The sequence below is a fragment of the Rutidosis leptorrhynchoides genome, chromosome 11, assembly GCF_046630445.1.
Source record: "Rutidosis leptorrhynchoides isolate AG116_Rl617_1_P2 chromosome 11, CSIRO_AGI_Rlap_v1, whole genome shotgun sequence".
Lineage (NCBI taxonomy): Eukaryota > Viridiplantae > Streptophyta > Magnoliopsida > Asterales > Asteraceae > Rutidosis > Rutidosis leptorrhynchoides.
Genome location: NC_092343.1, coordinates 127,471,053 through 127,490,985, shown reverse-complemented (window position 1 = coordinate 127,490,985; position 19,933 = coordinate 127,471,053). Strand labels below are relative to the sequence as shown.

Genomic DNA, 19,933 nt, shown 5'->3' with positions numbered 1-19,933 from the left:
ACACTACCCTCAGCGCCACTCTCAATCGCATTTCAAATTCCATAAGTGGTCGTATGTATCTCAAATTGATGGAAAATTTCCTTTGAAAGAGCCTGTGTAAGATGGCTAAATGATTTACATTCAAGATTAGAGTCCTCTCTTTCCTGAGCTAAAAGTTCCATAGGAGTCTTAGGTTCACCATGATCCTTGAGTGGGAACTTATATTTGATCTTTAGACTGTTATAAAGTCTAGAGTCAATTCCATTCAGTGAGATTAAAAACCTAGGTTTCTATTCAGCATAATCATCGAGAGATTCAAGCCTAGGTACACGATACAAACTTCCTATCTCATTTTTCGTTTGAAGTAATTTATGCAGACCCGACGAAGAGGCACCAACTAAAGCGGACTGTGTTTCTGAAGTTTCAATTTGGTCTGACATTGTAACCGTACGGTTGCAGTACACGGTTACTGAAAAATAACACGGTTGCAGGTCTGACACAGATGCACTAACACGGTTTCAGGGTTACACAGTTGTAGGTGTAACCGGGTTTGAGTTATACGGTTTCAGGTATAACCGGACGGGTACAGGATGTATCAGTACGGTTGCGTTGTAGGTTAAACGGTTAGGATATACACGGATGCAAGTGTGTATCCGTACGGTTGCAGTAACCGGGTGATGTATCCGTACGGTTGCAGTGTGTAACCGTACGGTTGTGTTCTTGATTGATTCTGGGCAGAAAACTGCACCAAAATTAGGGTTTTGGGTTTGATGGGGTCTAGCACTCGTTCTGGATCAAAAACCTTGATGTTATTACGTCCAAAACACTGATTTTGACCAGATTAACACTTTTAGTTAACAAAAACACTGATTAACACGTAAAAATTTTGAGATTTGGTGATTTCTTCACAAAAACACCAAACCCACAACACTAAAAATGATTTTGACACCAAAACTGATCGAATAATCACACCTAAGGCTCTAATACCACTTGTAGGATCGTGTAAACATGATTATACTATCTAATCTTCAATATCGAGTGCGAATAACTCGATATTGGGTTTTACTATCAAAATAATCAATAAATAAATGTTCTTAAGTTGTTATAAGACTTTAGGATGATTAAGATCAACCCAAGCGAATGCTAGACGACCAGGGATTCGGCTTAAACACTTAGGAATGATTAGGATACGTAACCCTAACAATGAACCCGAATTGGCCTCTATATACTTACAACACGTGCAACCGGGTGGTTGCAGCTTGCAACCGTGCGGTTGCCCAATGAACCCGTACGGATGCATTCTGCATCCGTGCGGTTGCACTCCAGTTGTGAAAGTTAAACATTAATACATATTAACTAGGTCGTAATGAACTCGGGGACTATTATGCACCAACACATATTCGACTCTGGATTGTGGATGGGCGGAGCATTTTCAATCGAGGGTGGAAATTCCGTGATATATTCTTCAAAATGCCTTGGTCTTGCTCTATGTATAGTGCTTTGTCATGTTTGAGAACACTCTTGATTAATTATTACCTCCTCTGAGGGTAGTTCATTACTTGTATTCGAGTCTACAATTGTCCCATTGTTTTGTGTTTCTTCCACTGTTTGCCCACAGTGGTCATGGGGCGAATTTGAGCTTTCTTGCATCTCATAGTTCCGAACTTCCTCAACTTCATTATGCATTTTCTGTATGTTAGATAGTGTGTCTTCAAGATGTTCCTTTTTAATGGCTTTACGACCTTTGTAATTTGCATCGAACGGAAAGTGATCTTCAATAAAAGTAGCATTTCGGCTAATACACGTCTTCTCATTTTAAGCTCATAAAACTTATATCCTTTTTGTCCCATTAGATATCCAATGAACACGCACAGTCTTCCCTTTTCTCCGAACTTATCTTGTTTGTAAAAGTTATCGTGGACATATGCCAAGCAACCGAAAACCTTGAGGTGATCATACGATGGCATCTTACCAATTAATATCTCATGTGGACATATGCCAAGCGACCAAAAACCTCGTTTGTGTTTCTTTCATAGACCTAAGGTTGGTATCGAAGTTTAAGCCCGATGGGTTGGGTATTAAATTTGGATCACTTGATGTTGTTGCAACTACATGTCCCATACATAATACCTCTGCTGGATCTGGGTCTGACATAGATGGTCCTTTCAATAACACAAATGATGATTTTCCAGATGCGAAAAGTGTAGGTTTGGATGAGATCTTGAAGAAAATGACTAGAGATAAGAAGTTGAAGATGGACAAGGAGGTTTCTGGTAATTCTAATGAAACTGTCATGATCCCAGTTCCTTCCGTTACGAGCAAATCACTAGAGGATGGACCCCTTACTTGTCCGTGTTTTGGTAAAAAAAATGCGAGAAGAAATGCCTTAAGGCATAGAAATTAGCCCGGGATCACAAATTTTCTTTTGAGTGAATTGGTGGAACTAAAATGAACCATAAAGTGGTTAAGAAATCGGCTGTCGTGATGGAGACTCTTCGGCGGGGGATGTAGTTGCTCGTTAGAGTGGTGAAGGGTTGGCTTCGGTTGAGGTTGGACGTGGCGAGAGAAGATATTGTGATTGTCTTGTTTCCTACTTGCAATTGTTTTGTAGCGAATGGTTTCTTTTAAATCGGAATAATAAGTTGTTAAAAGATGATGTCGACAACTTTGGTTCGAATACTAAAGGCAATGAGAAGGTTGGGACATCTTCGTCTTTGACTTGTGACAACGATGACGTTGTTATTGTTGGCGACGGGACCTCAAATGTATTGACATATAAGATTGAGAACCGGGCCAGAAAAAAGATTCTTCGTGAGACGGTTATTGGTAAGATGGAAAAGGCGTTCCCCTTGTAGTGATCGAAATGATTCGGTGTCTTGAGGTTGTTACTTTTTCATATTTTTTTCGTGTTTGATTATTCGTTATAATTCTAGGTACTTCGTTTATTAGTGTTTGTCTTTTGTTGAGATGTATGCTTTTTTATGGGGCTTTTGTAGTGGAGGCTCAGTTATGGATAGTTTCGTTAGTTTGTAACTTTTTAGGTACGTGTCTTTCTCCCTCTTACTTTGTATCCTTGGTTGAATGCATTTTCGTTTGGAAAACGTGTTCGTTTTCTATATGAGGTTTCTTTTCTTTTTTTTTTTTTTTTTTTGCAAAAATAAATAAATAATAAATCCCTAAAAAGCTAATCTTATGTAACCCGAGTCCGAAGTTTGAACCGGGTGATGGATCCGGATCAGTTTTTTAAACATGAACTGAAGCTTTTTCTTTTTGCTTCGTCTTATCATAAGTCAAAATTATTCGTGAATCGATAAATTGATTGAAGTTCGTAGAATCCATCGATCGATCATTAAAAATGTTGAAGCTAATTTCTGCAATCTTACTATCATTTTTATTTCTATGCTCAAAAGCAGAGCAACAGCTGAGCACAAAACAGTGTGAGGATTTAGGGTTTACAGGTCTCGCATTGTGCTCCGATTGTAACGCTCTCTCTGAATATGTCAAGGATCAAGGTTCGATATATATCCTTTTTATTTATCTGTATTTGTAATTATTTTGGTGTGAATTTTGTGATATTTCATGTAAATTGTTGAAATTTTATGGTGTTTGTTGATTTTTTTTTTTTTTTTTGGTTCAATTGAATTAATAGTGTACTGGTTATGATTGCCCAATATTGTATAAAAATTGTATTGAACCTTTTATATATTCTGTACATTCGTGTAGATTTTTATTTTTATTGTTTCTCCTGATCTTGTATTATTAGGTCTTGTATCCATCAATGTAAACAATATTAAACCTAAGTCAATCATTTGATTTATAGCACGAGTATCAAATCTATCACTTGATTTACTCTCTATTTTCGTTTGTAGAGACATAAAATCGTAAATAGCTGCTTTTAACTGTTTTTATTTGCATATGCATTCTAAAAACTACTTGAACGTTATGCTGAGTACCTAATGAATATGAACTATTCATCAATTTTTTCAACAACTTTTCGGTTGTGTGCAGAGCTGGTGTCTGATTGCAGAAAGTGTTGTGCTGAGGATTCTGATGACTCAACGAGCAAAGTATGTCTTGATGCTATACATATGATAGTTGATTTCACGATTTGTTTCGAGCTAAAAAAATTGAGCTAGGCAGATACTCTTGTAGTTAGTGATGTGATTGTAATTGTTCTTTTGTAGGTATATTTGTCACTTAATGATGTATTTATTTGACTTTTGTGGATTACAGATTATCTACTCTGGTGCTGTTTTGGAGGTGTGTATGAGGAAGCTTGTATTCTATCCCGAAGTTGTCAGTTTCATCGAAGATGAAAAGGAAAAGTTTCCTTCTGTGAAAGTTCAATATTCGTTTAACGCGCCACCAAAGTTGATCATGTTGGATGATGCTGGACAAGAAAAGGAAATCATAAGGTGTGTCTGTATATCTGTATTGTTATGTTTATCATCAATCAAAGCACGTTTCACATTTCGTCAACATATTTTTAATTCTAGTAGCTTTTCAGGGGGTTAATTTGGTTAGAAATATGCATGTTTTTCAATACATTTTTAATATATATTGTCCTTGGGCAGTAGAGATGACCTTCTACGTCTCTCTGTTTGGTAATGCAAACTATTTAGTAGGATTAACTATATTTGATTTTAAAAATACTTAAGATGAATTTTAAACCGTTTGTTGTGTTCGTGTATCCGCTATATTCTATTTGACCTATTAATGATCACACATAACCCAAATGGTCAAGAATTTTCACCTCTAATGCTAGATTATGTTCTATTGTTATGTCTTCTGGATGGTTAATTGCTGCATTGTGTGTATTGGTACAAATTTTTAAGAACTTATGCTTATGTTATTTGATGTAGAATTGACAACTGGAAGCGTGAACACATACTTGAGTTCTTGAAGGAAAAGCTGAAGCCGACATCAGCAGTTTAATCAGTCAGTTTGACCAATTGTTGCATTATCTTGACCCGTTCGTGCAATACCGCTTTCTGAACAAACTGTCTAGCTTCTTTGTGCAACTTGTATAACGTTTCTTCTGAGTTTCTTCTGAATATTCGTGTTTTAAAGAGTCAGCCATGATATTACACTTCCTGCATCCATTGTACATTCAAGCTTTATAATTAAGTCAAGGTCTTTGGTCATTAATGCTATAACAAAAGTACAACAGTAATCTAAAAAAAAAGTAAAAAAAACTTTTGCTGGCTGCTCAAACTTCCAGAGTTCCAGTTAATTACTCCGTATGAGTTTAGCGCCTTACCAAAAAGTTACGGGCGTATTTAAGATTATATCGGTGTGCATCTTTGTGTTCTCTTGTGATGGTGATTATAGATAGATGGAAGTTCAAGTCCCTGGACTACGACTTAGGGTGTTCGTAATCTGAATTACTTGTGTCTCATATGGGTTAAAACTTTAGTCACAGGCCCTGACAACACAGATCACATACGTTATGTGATTAAAGGTATCTATGCTGGCGTAGCCATTATCAATTGCCTACTAGATCAGGTTTGCATTATGGGTCGCATCAGAAGTGTGGCTAGTGCAACTCATTTACGTATGAGTAAGTCGATTCTTGTTAAAGTATAATGGATAAATAAAGGGAAAAAAACAAATATTTTGTAAGTGAACTGGTAGAATTTCGCCTAAATTGTAGCAGTTTATGAGTATTGTAGCTTAAATAATATAACATCTGTAATCATATTTTTATATTTGACACCCCACTTATGTAAAGAAGATTGGAAGTTATGGGCAAAAAGGTTCTGTATTTACTCTACCTATACCATGGGCCCTACTAAGTGGAAGCTATGCTTGCAAAATACAATGCGCAGGTTCGATTTCTACTGCGGCCGTGCCTGACACTCTTTAGGGTTCAGAACCAGAGTCTAGCTAGGTATGCGCCTATCAGTTGGTGTCATAGGTTGCAACGCCACACAGGGCTAGGGCTAGCGTGTCCCTGCAAAATCTACACGTTTTTGCAAAAGTTTACATCTTGATTTTCATGTTGTTTAAAAGAATTCTCTTTTCACTCGTTTTCTTGCTTAAATAACCACACTTGGCCCCCACCCATGGCATCATACCGAGAAATGAAAATAACCAATCATGAGCATCATGAAAACAATTGTGATGATGTGTGGATGGGAACTTTTTTTTATTGATCTAAACAGCTTATTAATAATTGATATATGCGTGTATCTCATCTAATATAAATATTGTGTTACACTGTAAATCTAATGAGCTGCAATGCCAATTGTTTTGGCTTTTTATATTTGTCTATGTCTTTGTATCTCTTAACATATATGTCCTGACTGCACAAAGTTAACATGTTTACATGATTAGGGTTCTATTTATAGATAAGCCCTGACTACACATAGTTCAACTGTTTGTCATTTCATTCGCTCTTGTGTATGTGAAATGCTCTACAACGGTATAATTATTATGCTGTAGAGACAGCCTAAGTATCCGGCAGGTATCTAAAACCAAGTTGGTGTAGAAAAGAACAAATCTGTAGATAAGACTTAGGAGAGATTAGTTCACATCTTTGTTGTCTTGACGTTTGAAAAATGATGCCTTTTGCTCACATAGTTTCTTGTATAAATAATAGCATTAAAACCCGATAGAGCAGTACTAAGAATCAACAAGAACCAATTATGGGTATAATGAGAACGATTATGATGATGTGCATGATGATACTTGTGTTGGTTGGAACTACAACTATGGCAGCAAAACCATTTCCGTTTACTGATCGTCCTGATGAGGTTTGCTGCTACCCGGGTTACCCCTGTTGTGACGTCCCGATTCCTCCTTCAGTTGATGAGGATGATGTTGTTGTGAACGCCGATGCACCTGCGCCTTATGTGGCTCAAGATCAAAATACTAAACCTTGATCTTCATGACAAGATGGTTATGAGTAATTGGTTAAAGCTGGTCGTAGCAAGATCTGTAATCGTGTTTAATACAAGTGTTAAAACTATAATAATGATAACAAAATAAATAATAATGAATTATATCATCAGTTTGATTTCGTTTAAGAAGTTAAACATTCTATTTTAGGCTTTATGTTTAACACTGTGTATTGCCATAATGTGTTTGATCTATATTGTAAACAAACATAAAGGTTAAAATAGAAGACAACCTATGAACTCAATATGAAACTGATCAATACCAGTTCTGTAGTGTGTTTGGTTTTGGTTTAAAAGGATATCCATAACCCGAATATTGGAATCTTTATACGGGTTTTGGTTTGTTTTTGAAGTCTGAATTGTAAACCTAATATGTCATGTTCTCGACTGTGCCAGGAGAACATGTTTGGTTCTGGGTTTGAACTGAATTAGTCCTCTATGATTAAGATTACATGCATATCATAATTCGTTGAATTCGTACATATATATTAGGGCAACTGAGCCAAGACGAGCTCAAGTTTGATTATACGATGGCATGCTAATCTCTAGTTTGACTCGATTGGATTTGACAAGGTTTACAATGCCTCTTTGGTTATGATGCAACTTAAGTTCGAGTTTTAGTCGGTAGTTGAAATAGCTTGAAAATGTCTTTCAAGTTTATAGCTAATAGAAACAAGTTTAATGAAACTCTATAAGTAATAGGAGAATTATGTTTAGTTAAGCTGCCACGAGTTGAGTTTCCGAAGAATATAATAATAGGTAAACGAATGAAGTTTTACTTACGGTACGCTATTTAATCAGAGTATTCTGTATTGACTCTGTGCCATCTTAATATTAGCATCTAGCTTAAAACCTCCTTTATGAAACGCTAATCGGGAAGTAATCAATTGAGACCTTGAAGCGAGTAATTTGCAAATCGGGAATTAATCAGATGTTAACTAAGTTTTACTAAGTTTGACTTTGACATATTAATTCCTACTTTGACCCATCAATCCTGATTAATTCCTAAGTTTTTTTAAACGATAAGGTATTATTATAAAAACAAAGCTCTCTAGTAAGGCACTAGAAGAGATTAGTAAGTCATGTGTTCCAGTTAAAAACATATTTACCTCTATATTTAAGTCAAGCGAAAAAAATCTAATGGAACAAAAGATACAACACTTTCAAGAAATATTGTCGTTGAACGGGAGACGATTCATGAATCACCGCAGCATGCACATAAACGGTAGTGGAAATATGATTAATTCCCAATATATGGTGACCGGTTAATCTGAGGTTGGACGGTTAATTCTCGTTAACCGAGGGTTGACCGTTTTTGACCGATTGATTAATTGATTCAGACTTCTAAAAACAGGATAAGTGGTTAGTTACTGGATAATAGTTACCTCGAGCTCATTGTAAGTCTTTTTTTAGTTATACAGCATCTAGTGTTGAACTATGCTTTAGGGAGGCGGTGCAAAATCTTTTTAGCGAAGGTCTTATCGGTGCTTCGAATAGAGTTGGCACTTCTTTGTATCCGCATGAGGCCTCGAATGTTTTCTCCATTTCTCAAGAACGAGCAAGACAGTGTGCGTAGAGCGTGTGGAGGGCAAACTTCAATGGACGAGATCGAAGGGTCGTAAGGTGTCCCGTTCAGCAGAGTAACTTGGTCTGGCTTTAGCTTGGTTGGGTTTTGTGTGTTTATTGTGTTTGTCTCGCTTTTGTCAGATGTTTGTTTTGTTGTTGATTTAGTTTCTTTAGTTTACTTTAGTTGCATTGTTTATTTAGTTTTTGGGTTCAAGGCGTGGCTAGGGTCTAGATAGCTTGGTTACGATTGCTTGTATTCTATTTTCGAGGCTCGCCGGTTTATGGTGTTGTATGTGCTTTCGGTTGGTTCTTTCATTTGTTATGAAAGATCTACGTTTTTCATTTTTTTTGCAAAAAATAAGTTTTTTAGTATTATTCTATTACTAATAACAGGCAAAGCCTCCTTTTGACGTTTTTTTTTTTCCAATGTCGTTTCAGTGGTCAACAATTGTAGGCAATTGGAATGATATTTTGGGCCTAAGCCCAATGGCCCATATTCTAGTTTTATCTATTGATTAGAAAATTTTAACACTTTGAACTTTTCTTGTATACAACCTTAAAAGATTACGAACATGACTGTCATCACTATAATTGTTTTTTAGAGAACATATAATTTCAATGTGACCTAGTTGATACGTGGAATATGTTGAAATCGTTTTAGTTGAAAAACGACATGTTAAAATGGTTAGCTTAAGTACTAAAATTACTAAAATATACTGTAACTTATAGTATAAATTATTGTCTTTTAACATATGTACATATATGTTGATCCCACTTCTATTCAATTATCGTTTTTACCTTGTCTTTTGTGGTAACATTGTTATAATCAACTTCAAATTGTAATATATATATATATGAATCACTTCTAATAAGTCATAAGTGTCATCTAATCATTGTTCAATATTTAAGTTTATTCCTTTTTGTTACTTAGAAGGTACTACAGAATTTTGAAAAAAACAATGAACATTGTATTTGACAATCTTGTAACTTAAGCTTTCACTATGAGTCTATGAGTTTACTCAATGATGCTTAATCCTAACCTCTAATATGTACCCATATACGTAAATGTGTATATATAGATGTCCATACTCGTATGCTTATGAATGTAGAAGGTAACGTTTAGGAGCAAGAAAGAGTCAAGAAATACAACAATGGGTGGTGGTAATAACCAAATGGGGGTGGTTTTATTCGCGTTTATGCTTTTAGTTTTAAGTTCACTTAGTGATTTCCATTGTTGCTATGCAGCAAACATGCCACCGTTTCTTCATGTAGCACCTGTTCCGGCCACCCAACCAAAATGGCCAATTATACTGGTTCTAGGAGCAGCACCTGCACCTAATTCTCCGGTGACGATGCCACCATGGCAACTTACACCAGAACCAGCACCTACTCCATTCACCATGCCACCATGGCAACTTACACCGGAACCTGCACCTACTCCGGTGATCATGCCACCGTGGCATTTTACACCGGAACCTGTTCCGGCAACATTTCCACCATGGCAACTTGCACCTTCCCCAGCCCCCATGTCATCATGGCTACCTTTTTTCACACCAGCACCTGCTCCGGCAAGCATTATTAGTGAGAAAAAGGTGCTTGGACGAAAGGCTTACTACTAAATCCATTAATTAAGCGTCATTGATAATTAAAGCACGGATATTGATAGGCTTCAAGCTATTAATTAATAATCTGATCCAAGTTTGGCTTTCCAGTGTTATTGTTTTCTAATGTAGTAATAAAAATGTCATTTTGGCTTGTGGAAATATGAAGAAAGTATGGTATGTTTTATTGTACTTTTTTATGCAAAATGTCATATAACTATGTTTAACACAATGTCAAATAACCATATATATTAAGCAGAAGGATACACAAACAAAAAGTATGTACATCAGTTATCAGTTATAGAATTATTACTTAATATACTTACGATTATAAGATAGCACTGAGGTTTGGCATTTGTTTTGTGCTTCTTGTTATGTTGCGTGTCTTTTTATTGTTTATATAGGCAGTTGTTTCGTCGTTTAGAGGCAGTGATTGTTTTGTATATTTTGTTCGGTTCCGATTGGTTTCCGTTAGGTGAGGCTCGGTTATTGATAGTTAGTTAGTTTGTACCGTTTTTTAGGTACGAGCCTCATTGGTTTCATTATTGTATCTTTGGTTGAAGACGTTTTATTTTGGAAAACGTTTTCATTTCTATATGAGTTTTCGTTTTTTCGCCAAAAAAAAAAAGAAAAAAGAAAAAGAAGATAGCACTGAGGATGCTCTGATAATCATGTGTGATGTGTGATGTGTGATGATATATTTATTTTTGACTTTTTGTGCCGTTGGTCCCTCGATTATACTCCAAAAAGTGGACAGCATCCCTTTTGTTTTTTTTTCCTCTATTTCTAAAATTTATGTTTCAGTGTCCCTCCGTCAACCATCCGTTAAAAATGTCCGTTAAGTAGTGGCATGTGCATTGCATGTGAGGGTAATATCGTCATTTTCCCATCATCTTCAACCTAGAATCTATGGCAAACAAAACTTAAACCCATTTCATGAATTAACTCATAAAAATCAAACCCATTTCATAATTCCATTCAAAATTAAAATCAAATATGAAGGTGTAATTCAGCAAACTTCCAATTCTTCGAAGCGTATATTATTAAATGCAAAAGTCATATTATTGCCAAATAATTGAATGTGTGCTAACACCAGCTAGCTCCCGCTGTTAACATTTTCAGATCTGGTAGTCATCCATATCTCTTTCATCAAAACCCCCAAAACAATCTAAATTTTTTTTACCTCCATTAGCACTCAGTCACTATTATATTCTCCATTTACCTCCATCATAATATCTTCGTGAACAATTCTTCGATCGGAGAGAAATACACATACTAATTTCACACTGAAGAACACACACATAGAAAAATGAGAGAAATCATTAGTATACATATAGGTCAAGCCGGAATTCAAGTCGGTAATTCATGTTGGGAACTCTATTGCCTCGAACACGGCATTCAGCCCGATGGCATGATGCCTAGGTTTGATTCTTCTTCCTTTTTTGTTTTTATATAAATTTTCAGTAATTTTAATTATGTATGTATTTATATGTTTTGTGATTACAATTTATTTAGATTTTGTGTGAATTTTGAGTTTATGTAGTTTTACTTTAACGCAATTGCTGCTTTTAATTGATGTTTATGTGAGATCACATCTGATTCTGATAATGTTATATATGTATGTGAGGATATAATTTTTTTTACGTTTAGGATTGATTTTTTGTTTGGCTTGATAGATCTGAATTTTATTGCAATGTGTTGGTTACGGCATAATTTTAGGTTTTTGCTACCTGAAATGGAGAAGATTTTGATTAAAGCTTTTGAAGTGATTTAAATTATGGATCTGAAACTTTTAATGTGATATCTGATAATTAATTGATAATTCAATCATGATTTCGAAATTTAATTTCCTTTGAGTTCAGTTAAGGATCTGTGATTGAAATTTTTGTTGACTTTCTTAGTTTCATAACTTCTAAAATTTAATTAGAAGTTAGTGCTGAAATAAACTTATAAGAACACAATTTAGGGATGATATTCAGTTAAACTTACAATTTTGGTGATGGTACACACTTTGCTGATGTCATTTATGGCTAATAAAGTGTTTGTTCCCCTTTTGCAGTGATACAACACCTGGTGTTGCAGATGATGCATTCAATACGTTCTTCAGTGAAACTGGTGCAGGAAAGCATGTGCCAAGAGCAATATTCGTTGATCTTGAGCCAACTGTCATTGATGAAGTACGAACCGGGACCTACCGCCAACTCTTCCACCCTGAGCAGCTTATTTCTGGTAAAGAAGACGCTGCTAATAACTTTGCAAGGGGTCATTATACAGGTATTTAGCTATAATTCTTCACCACATATATACGCTTCGAAGAATTGGAAGTTTGCTGAATTACACCTTCATATTTGATTTTAATTTTGAATGGAATTATGAAATGGGTTTGATTTTTATGAGTTAATTCATGAAATGGGTTTAAGTTTTGTTTTCCACAGATTCTAGGTTGAAGATGAAGGGAAAATGACGATATTACCCTCACATGCAATGCACATGCCAATAGTTAATGGACATTTTTAACGGATGGTTGACGGAGGGACACTGAAACACAAATTTTAGAAATAGAGGGATGTTGTAAGCAGAAAAAAACAAAAGGGATGCTGTCCACTTTTTGGAGTATAATCGAGGGACCAACGGCACAAAAAAGTCTTTATTTTTAATTAAAGTGATTCCAACAATGACAGGTTTCCTCACTAGAACTAGCAGTTACATCAGCACTTCCTCATCAGAATTAACTCAGGACTAAACAATCTCAACAATGACATACTCCTCATAAAAATTGGACCCACGTTATATCGATGTACAAGTATAAAAGGTAAATGTACAAGTTTTTAATTAAATACATTGCATGACATCCACCCTACATTTCCATTGTGCGTGAGAAAGAAAGAAACCAGGGCGAGTAGGCTGGGCGGCCGGCAGGGCGGCTTGGTGCCATAGGCGCCCTGCAAGGCAATGGTGATCACGACAGTGCTTAAGGCGGTACCGATTGGAGCACTTTTAGTGGTGATTTCTCCTATCAATTACTTAGGAGTCTTGATTTCTTATTGATGAATTTATTGATGAACAAGAAGGAATATGGGTCGGTTAGAAAGGCTTTGATGACTCTATTTTCATAATTCTTATTCCCCATTTTGTTCAATCTCCGATTACCTCTAATAGTAATGCGATGTGAGGCTTTTTGGGTAATATGTTCGCGAGAGTGAGCGAGGGTTCTTTCAAGGTCGAGAGATATGCCTTCAAATATCGAATTGAGTGGCCGGTAATCAAGTCACCTTGTTTATGTTTTTTTATCTTTCGAGAAAAAAGTTGGGAACGAGTCGATCCTTGGAGATTATTCTAGCAATAGTGTCATGTAGGGGCGTGTAACTTGAAACGACTCTCAAAACGGCCCCAAGATATGCACGAGTCGAGTACCCATCGTAACCTGAGAGACAATCGCCCCTCATAAGCGTAAGCAGTGAACTAATCGGCTATCTCCAGGTTTCAACTAGAAATCATGGTGGGAGATACTAATTAACCACAACTTTAAGCTTATAAGGGACCAATACTTTCAATATGTAAGCGATGTTGGACGAGGTGTTACAAACTACCCCGCTTAAACTCCTGACGTCCTCTTTAGACAGTAACATAATTGATACCCAGGATCCATACCCCATGAGATGCAAGAGCATTTTGCACATCACACCCCGTGAGGATATCCTAGGAGATGCAAGAACCGAGTGTCCGTCACACCTCGAGAGGCCTATAGCTCTAATACCAGATGAAACGACCCTCGAATCGGCCCAAGAGACGCACGAGCCGAGTGCTCGTCGCAACCCGAGAGACAATCGTCCCTCATAAGCGTAAGTAGTGAACTAACCGGGTATCTCCAGGTTTCAACTAAAAACCGTGGTGAGAGATACTAATTAACCACAACTTTAAGCTTATAAGGGACCAATACTTTAAATATGCAAGTGATGTAGGACGGGGTGTTACATAACTAGCAAGGAAACTATTATCGAGTGGACAATGTTTTAGATTCGTGAAATTTAAAGGGGTTTGAGATGTTGGTAATTTTGTTTAAGTATGTAAACTCCATTCGAATAAAGGGACGGTGGATGCATCAAATTGCACCTCTGATTGGCTTTTTATATTTATATTTGTACATGTGACAGTAACATTTTTTTAAAATGTGTGTTTTTTGTCTGTGGATTATTAATATGGGACGAGAAAAATATTATTATATTAATATTATTCAAATATGGGTTCTCTTTACGAATTAATTATGTTATATATTAATCCAAAATACATGTCTCAATAAAAGGTTGTAATGTAGACTTTTATGATAAGAAAAATAGTATTTGTGATGAAAGTTGGAAGAATATGGTGAGAGAATACAAGGAACTCATTTATTCTGATCAAGTTCCTGAGTGGTAGTGGCTTGCCTCTAACACACTTGAGGTCAGGAGTTCGACTCCACTCCAGGGCAACAATTAATGCAATTCTACCCTTGCCATATAAGGATCCACCCATGGCACATTTCTCACATTGTGTTTAGGGGGGGGGGGGTAAAGGGGAGGGGGGTTTTACTTGGTCGTGCCCTTGGATCGGTTCAAGGTTTCCTCCCGGGAAACGATAGGGGGCGGGTTATTATCACTGCATCGGCATAGTCTCCTTGAGATGATAGCAACGGGTGGTTAAGTCCCCCTCGGGTGATCCCAAATTCGTTGTTCTAAAAAAAAAATATGTTTGTAAAACAACGACAAGTTTTTTAGTCAGAATCCGTAGTTTCACGGGTCATTTAACTAAATGACTTTAGCATTTATATTCACTTAATATCAAAAACATATCATTGACCACAAGGAGGTTTATGTTGATAGAACTTAATTTACATTTGTATAAGTTTTACTAGTCCATTTTAATAATTTGTTGCATCGAAGAAAATTAGTACTTTCAAGATCTAACAAAAAATCGATTGTTACTTATTGATACCATCGATTAAACGTTATGGCTCCGCCTATGAAACTTAACATGTCACCGATTAAGTGTTAACTAGTCTTCAACTTTTAAATTTATTATACCATATAGTCGAGTGATGGTGGGGAAGTAAAAAAGGAAGAGAAGAAAAGTGTAATATCATCCATCACTCGCGTAATAATATTCATCACACATTTGATGAATGTTAATAAATTTATCACGCATATGATAAATGATACTCCTTTCGAGTTCCGTGTCAATTTAATAGTCACTAGACAAAAATACACATTAAAAAAAATGATAGTCACATTTACTTTTTTATTTATTTTAAAGTTTTATTTCTAACTTTTTACTTACATTTTTATTTTACTTAAATAAACTAAGACTATACAAATATTTTAATCTACTATTCTTATCTATTTAGAAAATGAATTATTAGTTTGAGACGAATCAAAAAAGAAAAATGTACTACTATTAATATGAGAAGAGAGAAATTAACATTCATCATCACGTTATCTTCCCCTCTTCAATTTTTTTCTTTTCTTAATATTTAAACTTGACTTGCGTTAGTATTTTATTTTAATTTGTAAAAAAAAAAATGTAAAATTTGTAAAATTGTAAATGGATCACAAAATTCAAAATCATTATTCCATGCATTAAGACTTGTTCCAACGCAGCGTCAGAATCGATCGCGTCAGACGAGGTGGCACCATCTGACGCCCCTGACACCTCCAACGCGGCGTTAGAATCTGACGCGTGGGGGCGTCAGTCTACTATTTGACGTCGGGTCAATTGCAGGTCAGGGACAGGTGGAGTTGTGTGGTTGGCTGAGAATACAACAGATATATATCCGTTTGAGATATTTTTTTTTTATTAAATCCGAATTTAATTACTTATTTATTTATTCTTTCCATCTTCCTTCATCTTCTACCTCCTTCTCCTTCTTCTCTACAACTTTTTCAAATTTTTTTTTACAATCTTCTTCAAAACACTATGTCCAATCCAAATCAAAGATCAAACACTCCACCCGATTGGTACGGAACTTACATGGGAGGAGGTTCTTCAAACCCGAACAACTATCAACAAGTTCCGTTGATCGCGCCTCAATTCCGAGTATTGACACCCGAACAACATCATCAATTATTTTTGGAACAACAAAGGCGTATTGAAGAAGCCCAACAATTTCGCAACTTTCAAACCCCGATGACTCCGATTTACCAAGAAACGGTGCCGGAAACTCCTACCGAAACGGTTCCGAAAACACAAGATCGTGCCAAACGAAAGCACAAAAAAAAGAACGTCGAGTTAGGTATTATTTTTTTTCAAATAATATTTTTTCGGTATCTTTTTTCTGTTTTTTTTCGTTTTTTTACTGTTTTTTTTCTTCCTGCTATATATTTCTATTTTTGGCCCAAATTTTTTTTTATGTTATTTTTTTTCGTTTTTTTATGTTTGTTTTCGGTTTTTTTTTGTTGTATATATATTTTATTTTCTGTTTTTCAAGTATATTTATATGTATTTGTTGTATTTTGTTAATTGTTTGTTTATATTTGTAGGCGAGGATCAAGTTCGTTACCCACCGGCAACCAAGAAGGTCACGGCGTGGTCACCTGAGAAAGAAGCGTGGTTAGCTCAATGTTGGGTTGATTCGTCCGAGGATAATCGAAAGGGAAATAATCAAAAGTATGGTTCTTTGTGGGGTACGATTCACAACAAGTTCAACAACAACAACAATGGGTGGCTACGAGGTGACGACCAATTGTCATCAAAATGGTGAAACATCAACAAGGCTTGTAGTGAGTTTGCCGCGGCGTTCAATGAGGCGGAACGCAATTGGAAAAGTGGATCAAATGATGTCGATGTGTTGACACGAGCCCACCAAATCTACGTGTTAAATACAAAAGGGAAAAAGTTTAACAACCTAGCCGCTTGGTATGTGTTGAAAGATAAATCAAAGTGGCTTGTTCCGGGCACGGGTGGTCGAGTTGATCTTAGTGCGGATGAGGAGAGTTTTGAACCTTCGTTGTCTCAAAACGATCTTTTTGATGATGATTTTGTTCGTAGGCCAATGGGACGTGACAAGGCAAAAAAGAAGGCCAAAAAATCACATGACTCCGATTCTAGTCAATCGTCTCGTTCGTCTCGTTCGTCAAAAGCGGAGGATGCTTTGAACGCAATTTCGAAGCATAAAAAGGCACAAACTAAAAGTATTAAACTTTTAGATCAACAGGAGCTCCTCCGCACCGCTTTAACGGGTGCAAGTGTTTTATCGGTGAAAACCGAAGATATCACCGACCTGGAACAACTAGACTTCCTCACTAGGCTTAAGCGAATGTACCTTGATAATTTTAAGCCTTTGCTCGACAACCCACCGAAACCACAAAATCTAGACACCGATGAAGAACAATCCGATGAAGATTAGTTTTCGGTTTTTTTTTTTTTTTTAATTTCGGTGTGTGTGTGTTTTTTTTAAACGTTGTACTTTTTTTTTTTGGAATAAAGTAAATTAGTTTTAATAATTTTATGTTTTAAAATAATATGATAAAATGAACAAAATAAATAAAATGAATACAATAAATAAATTAGTGGACCCTACAAATATTTGAAACCATACACTTGACATTTTAGATTATAGAGGGTCAAAATTTGACATGTTTCAGTCAGAGTCACTGTACACTTTTTGAGCCAAAAGTACACTTTTGCCTGTGATGTTACAGGCAGTTTTAGAAATAAATGTGGCCACAATTTGAACCACCAAATCTTGGTACTCCGTATTTTAAAGTTTCAAAAATTTTTAATTGCCGCTCTATATATCAGTCTTCTGTATCACACAGCTATATCACATACTAACAATACACACACTTTGTGTATTTATCATTCAAACAATGGAGGAATTGAAGCTGATAATAGAAAAAGGACCAAGAAAAGGAGAAACCCTAGAATACACACCACGTTCCGTCATTAAAATCGGCCGTGTAGTCCGTGGCAATACAATCGCAATCAAAGAAGATGCAGGTATATCATCTAAACACATTTGCATTCAATTTGATAATCAGTTAATGAAATGGACCGTAATCGATCTCGATTCATCCAACGGTACTATTTTGAACGATCAAAACCTTAAGCCTTTAGTTCCTTCTAGTCTTAATGACGGTGATTGTATTAAAATCGGCGAGGTAACTTCAATGATTGTGAAATTTGGAGTCCAATCCGGTAGCCAATTAGAACAAAACCCTAGGCGGCAAGTGAAATCTGGAGCTGGAGTCGGTGTTAAGAGTGATATGAGTCAGTTAGGGTTAGGGTTTGATGGTGATTTGGGGGAAAATGCGGTGGTACCGAAGCGGTGTTTGCGTCCTAGAGGTAAGAAAGATGTCGACGTGAAAGTTGAGGTTGAAAGTGTGAACTGTAAGAGGAATCTTAGAAGTTCAAAGCAGGTATTGAAAGGGTGTTCTGTACCTGCGTTGAATGAGATTAGGGGAAATTCGGATGTAGAAGAAGGAAAGGGTGTTGTGGTGAATGAACCGAAAAAAAGGGGGAGGCCGAAGAAGTTGCCTGCGAAACCTCTTGAGGATCCTGGTTTAGACGGGGAAAAAGCGATGGATATTGTTGTTCCAGCGGGTGGTAGAGGGACTAGAAGCGCGAAAAATAATCTGATTGTTGAGAATGTAGAAAGTATGGATGCTGAAGATGATGGTACTGTTGGTGAAGTAAATGAGGCTGCTTTTGATGAACAAATTATTGATTCATTTGATAATGTGGATGGTGGAAGTTCAGTTAACGGTTCGTTAGATGTTGATAAGGGAAAAGGAGTAGTTAACGAGGTGGAAGATAAGCAAGATAACGATGCGGGGAAGGAAACTTTGCGTGATAATTGTCGGGTGTGGGTTTTAGAGAAAATGACGTTAGGAGACTTTTTTGATTACTTGGAAGAGCAAATGGTCAAAGAGATACATGAAGAGTCGGAGAAAATCATTGCAGATTTGGAAGAAAAGGCCCGGAGAGTTAATGAGTTTAGACGCCAAATGAAGGGAAATGGTAAACGCTAGACTAGCTAAAAACCAAGTTATAATTGTGCTATGGTGTGTTTTTATATATTTATGCACTTGAACTTTAAGTTACTACTATATGACTTCTATGTGGATGTTCATTTACTTGTTATTGGTAAGCATTACATTTGATAACTCTTTCATAGTTTATGTAATCCATGCTTCAGACAACCTTACGTTAGCTGTGCAGATATGACCCGTTGACCCATAACACCTTTAAAAAGCTGATCAGTAATGGGAGAACAAACTACACAGTAAGGTATTTGATGAGCTTATCCATAAACTTCTGTTAGGGTTGACAATCCTTAAAAAGGTCAATTTACAACTTTTCACATATGCTTGTTTTTCTTGTTTACACCAACATTCAGTAATGAAGCTTCAATCCCAAACAATACTCTGAGACAGGGGCGGACCTATGAAGGGTTAGGGTGGGTCGGCCGCCCCCGGTGGATTTGCAATTTTTAGTGTAAATTTTTTCGGTTTTTCGATTTTGCCCCCGGTGGAATTTTTTTTTGCCCCAAACCCTTCATATTTTGTCCCAAAATCTCCATATTTTGCCCCAAAACCTTCGTATTTTGCCAAAATCTCTAAATTTTGCTTAAAAAAACTCTATATTTTGCCCCAAAACCTCCATATTTTGCCAAAAAAAATCTCTACGTTTTAAAAAAAATTTCGCCCCTGGTGAAAAATTTTCCTGGATCCGCCACTGCTCGGAGACTACTGTAGGGACTAATTAGTCAATTCGGGGACTAGTTGGACGTTGACCAATTTTGATTTTTAATGCTCGAGTTTGACCGAGTTTGATCCTAAACTTTGACGGAGACAGACCCGTTGACCGGCATTGACTGGTATTGAATGTAACTTTGACCAAATTGGACCTAGTGGG

At 36.4% G+C, this 19,933-nt stretch overlaps 3 protein-coding genes across 3 annotated transcripts; all 3 read left to right on the top strand.

Annotated features, from left to right (window-relative positions):
• The first annotated feature begins 3,241 nt into the window (after nucleotides 1–3,241).
• On the top strand, nucleotides 3,242–5,004 carry LOC139877638 (uncharacterized). Its single transcript, XM_071865066.1, has 4 exons — nucleotides 3,242–3,491; nucleotides 3,988–4,046; nucleotides 4,213–4,394; nucleotides 4,842–5,004. The coding sequence occupies exons 1-4, from the start codon at nucleotides 3,335–3,337 to the stop codon at nucleotides 4,912–4,914; spliced, it is 471 nt and encodes a 156-aa protein (XP_071721167.1). The 5' UTR covers nucleotides 3,242–3,334; the 3' UTR covers nucleotides 4,915–5,004.
• A 6,341-nt stretch (nucleotides 5,005–11,345) lies between these two features.
• On the top strand, nucleotides 11,346–13,885 carry LOC139874931 (tubulin alpha-5 chain-like). Its single transcript, XM_071862321.1, has 3 exons — nucleotides 11,346–11,467; nucleotides 12,105–12,319; nucleotides 13,608–13,885. Exons 1-3 carry the CDS (start codon nucleotides 11,355–11,357, stop codon nucleotides 13,883–13,885), a joined length of 606 nt encoding a protein of 201 aa, XP_071718422.1. The 5' UTR covers nucleotides 11,346–11,354.
• A 4,001-nt stretch (nucleotides 13,886–17,886) lies between these two features.
• Nucleotides 17,887–19,061, top strand: LOC139874930 (FHA domain-containing protein At4g14490-like). The gene has a single exon (XM_071862320.1). It carries the CDS (start codon nucleotides 17,887–17,889, stop codon nucleotides 19,045–19,047), a length of 1,161 nt encoding a protein of 386 aa, XP_071718421.1. The 3' UTR covers nucleotides 19,048–19,061.
• The last annotated feature ends 872 nt before the right edge of the window (nucleotides 19,062–19,933 follow it).

Coding starts and splice junctions, on each gene's coding strand:
- LOC139877638 (XM_071865066.1), top strand. CDS start 3,335: ATGTTGAAGCTAATTTCTGCAATCTTACTATCATTTTTATTTCTATGC. Junction 3,492..3,987: donor TGAATATGTCAAGGATCAAG/GTTCGATATATA, acceptor GGTTGTGTGCAG/AGCTGGTGTCTGATTGCAGA. Junction 4,047..4,212: donor CTGATGACTCAACGAGCAAA/GTATGTCTTGAT, acceptor TGTGGATTACAG/ATTATCTACTCTGGTGCTGT.
- LOC139874931 (XM_071862321.1), top strand. CDS start 11,355: ATGAGAGAAATCATTAGTATACATATAGGTCAAGCCGGAATTCAAGTC. Junction 11,468..12,104: donor CCCGATGGCATGATGCCTAG/GTTTGATTCTTC, acceptor CCCCTTTTGCAG/TGATACAACACCTGGTGTTG. Junction 12,320..13,607: donor TGCAAGGGGTCATTATACAG/GTATTTAGCTAT, acceptor TCAATATGTAAG/CGATGTTGGACGAGGTGTTA.
- LOC139874930 (XM_071862320.1), top strand. CDS start 17,887: ATGGAGGAATTGAAGCTGATAATAGAAAAAGGACCAAGAAAAGGAGAA.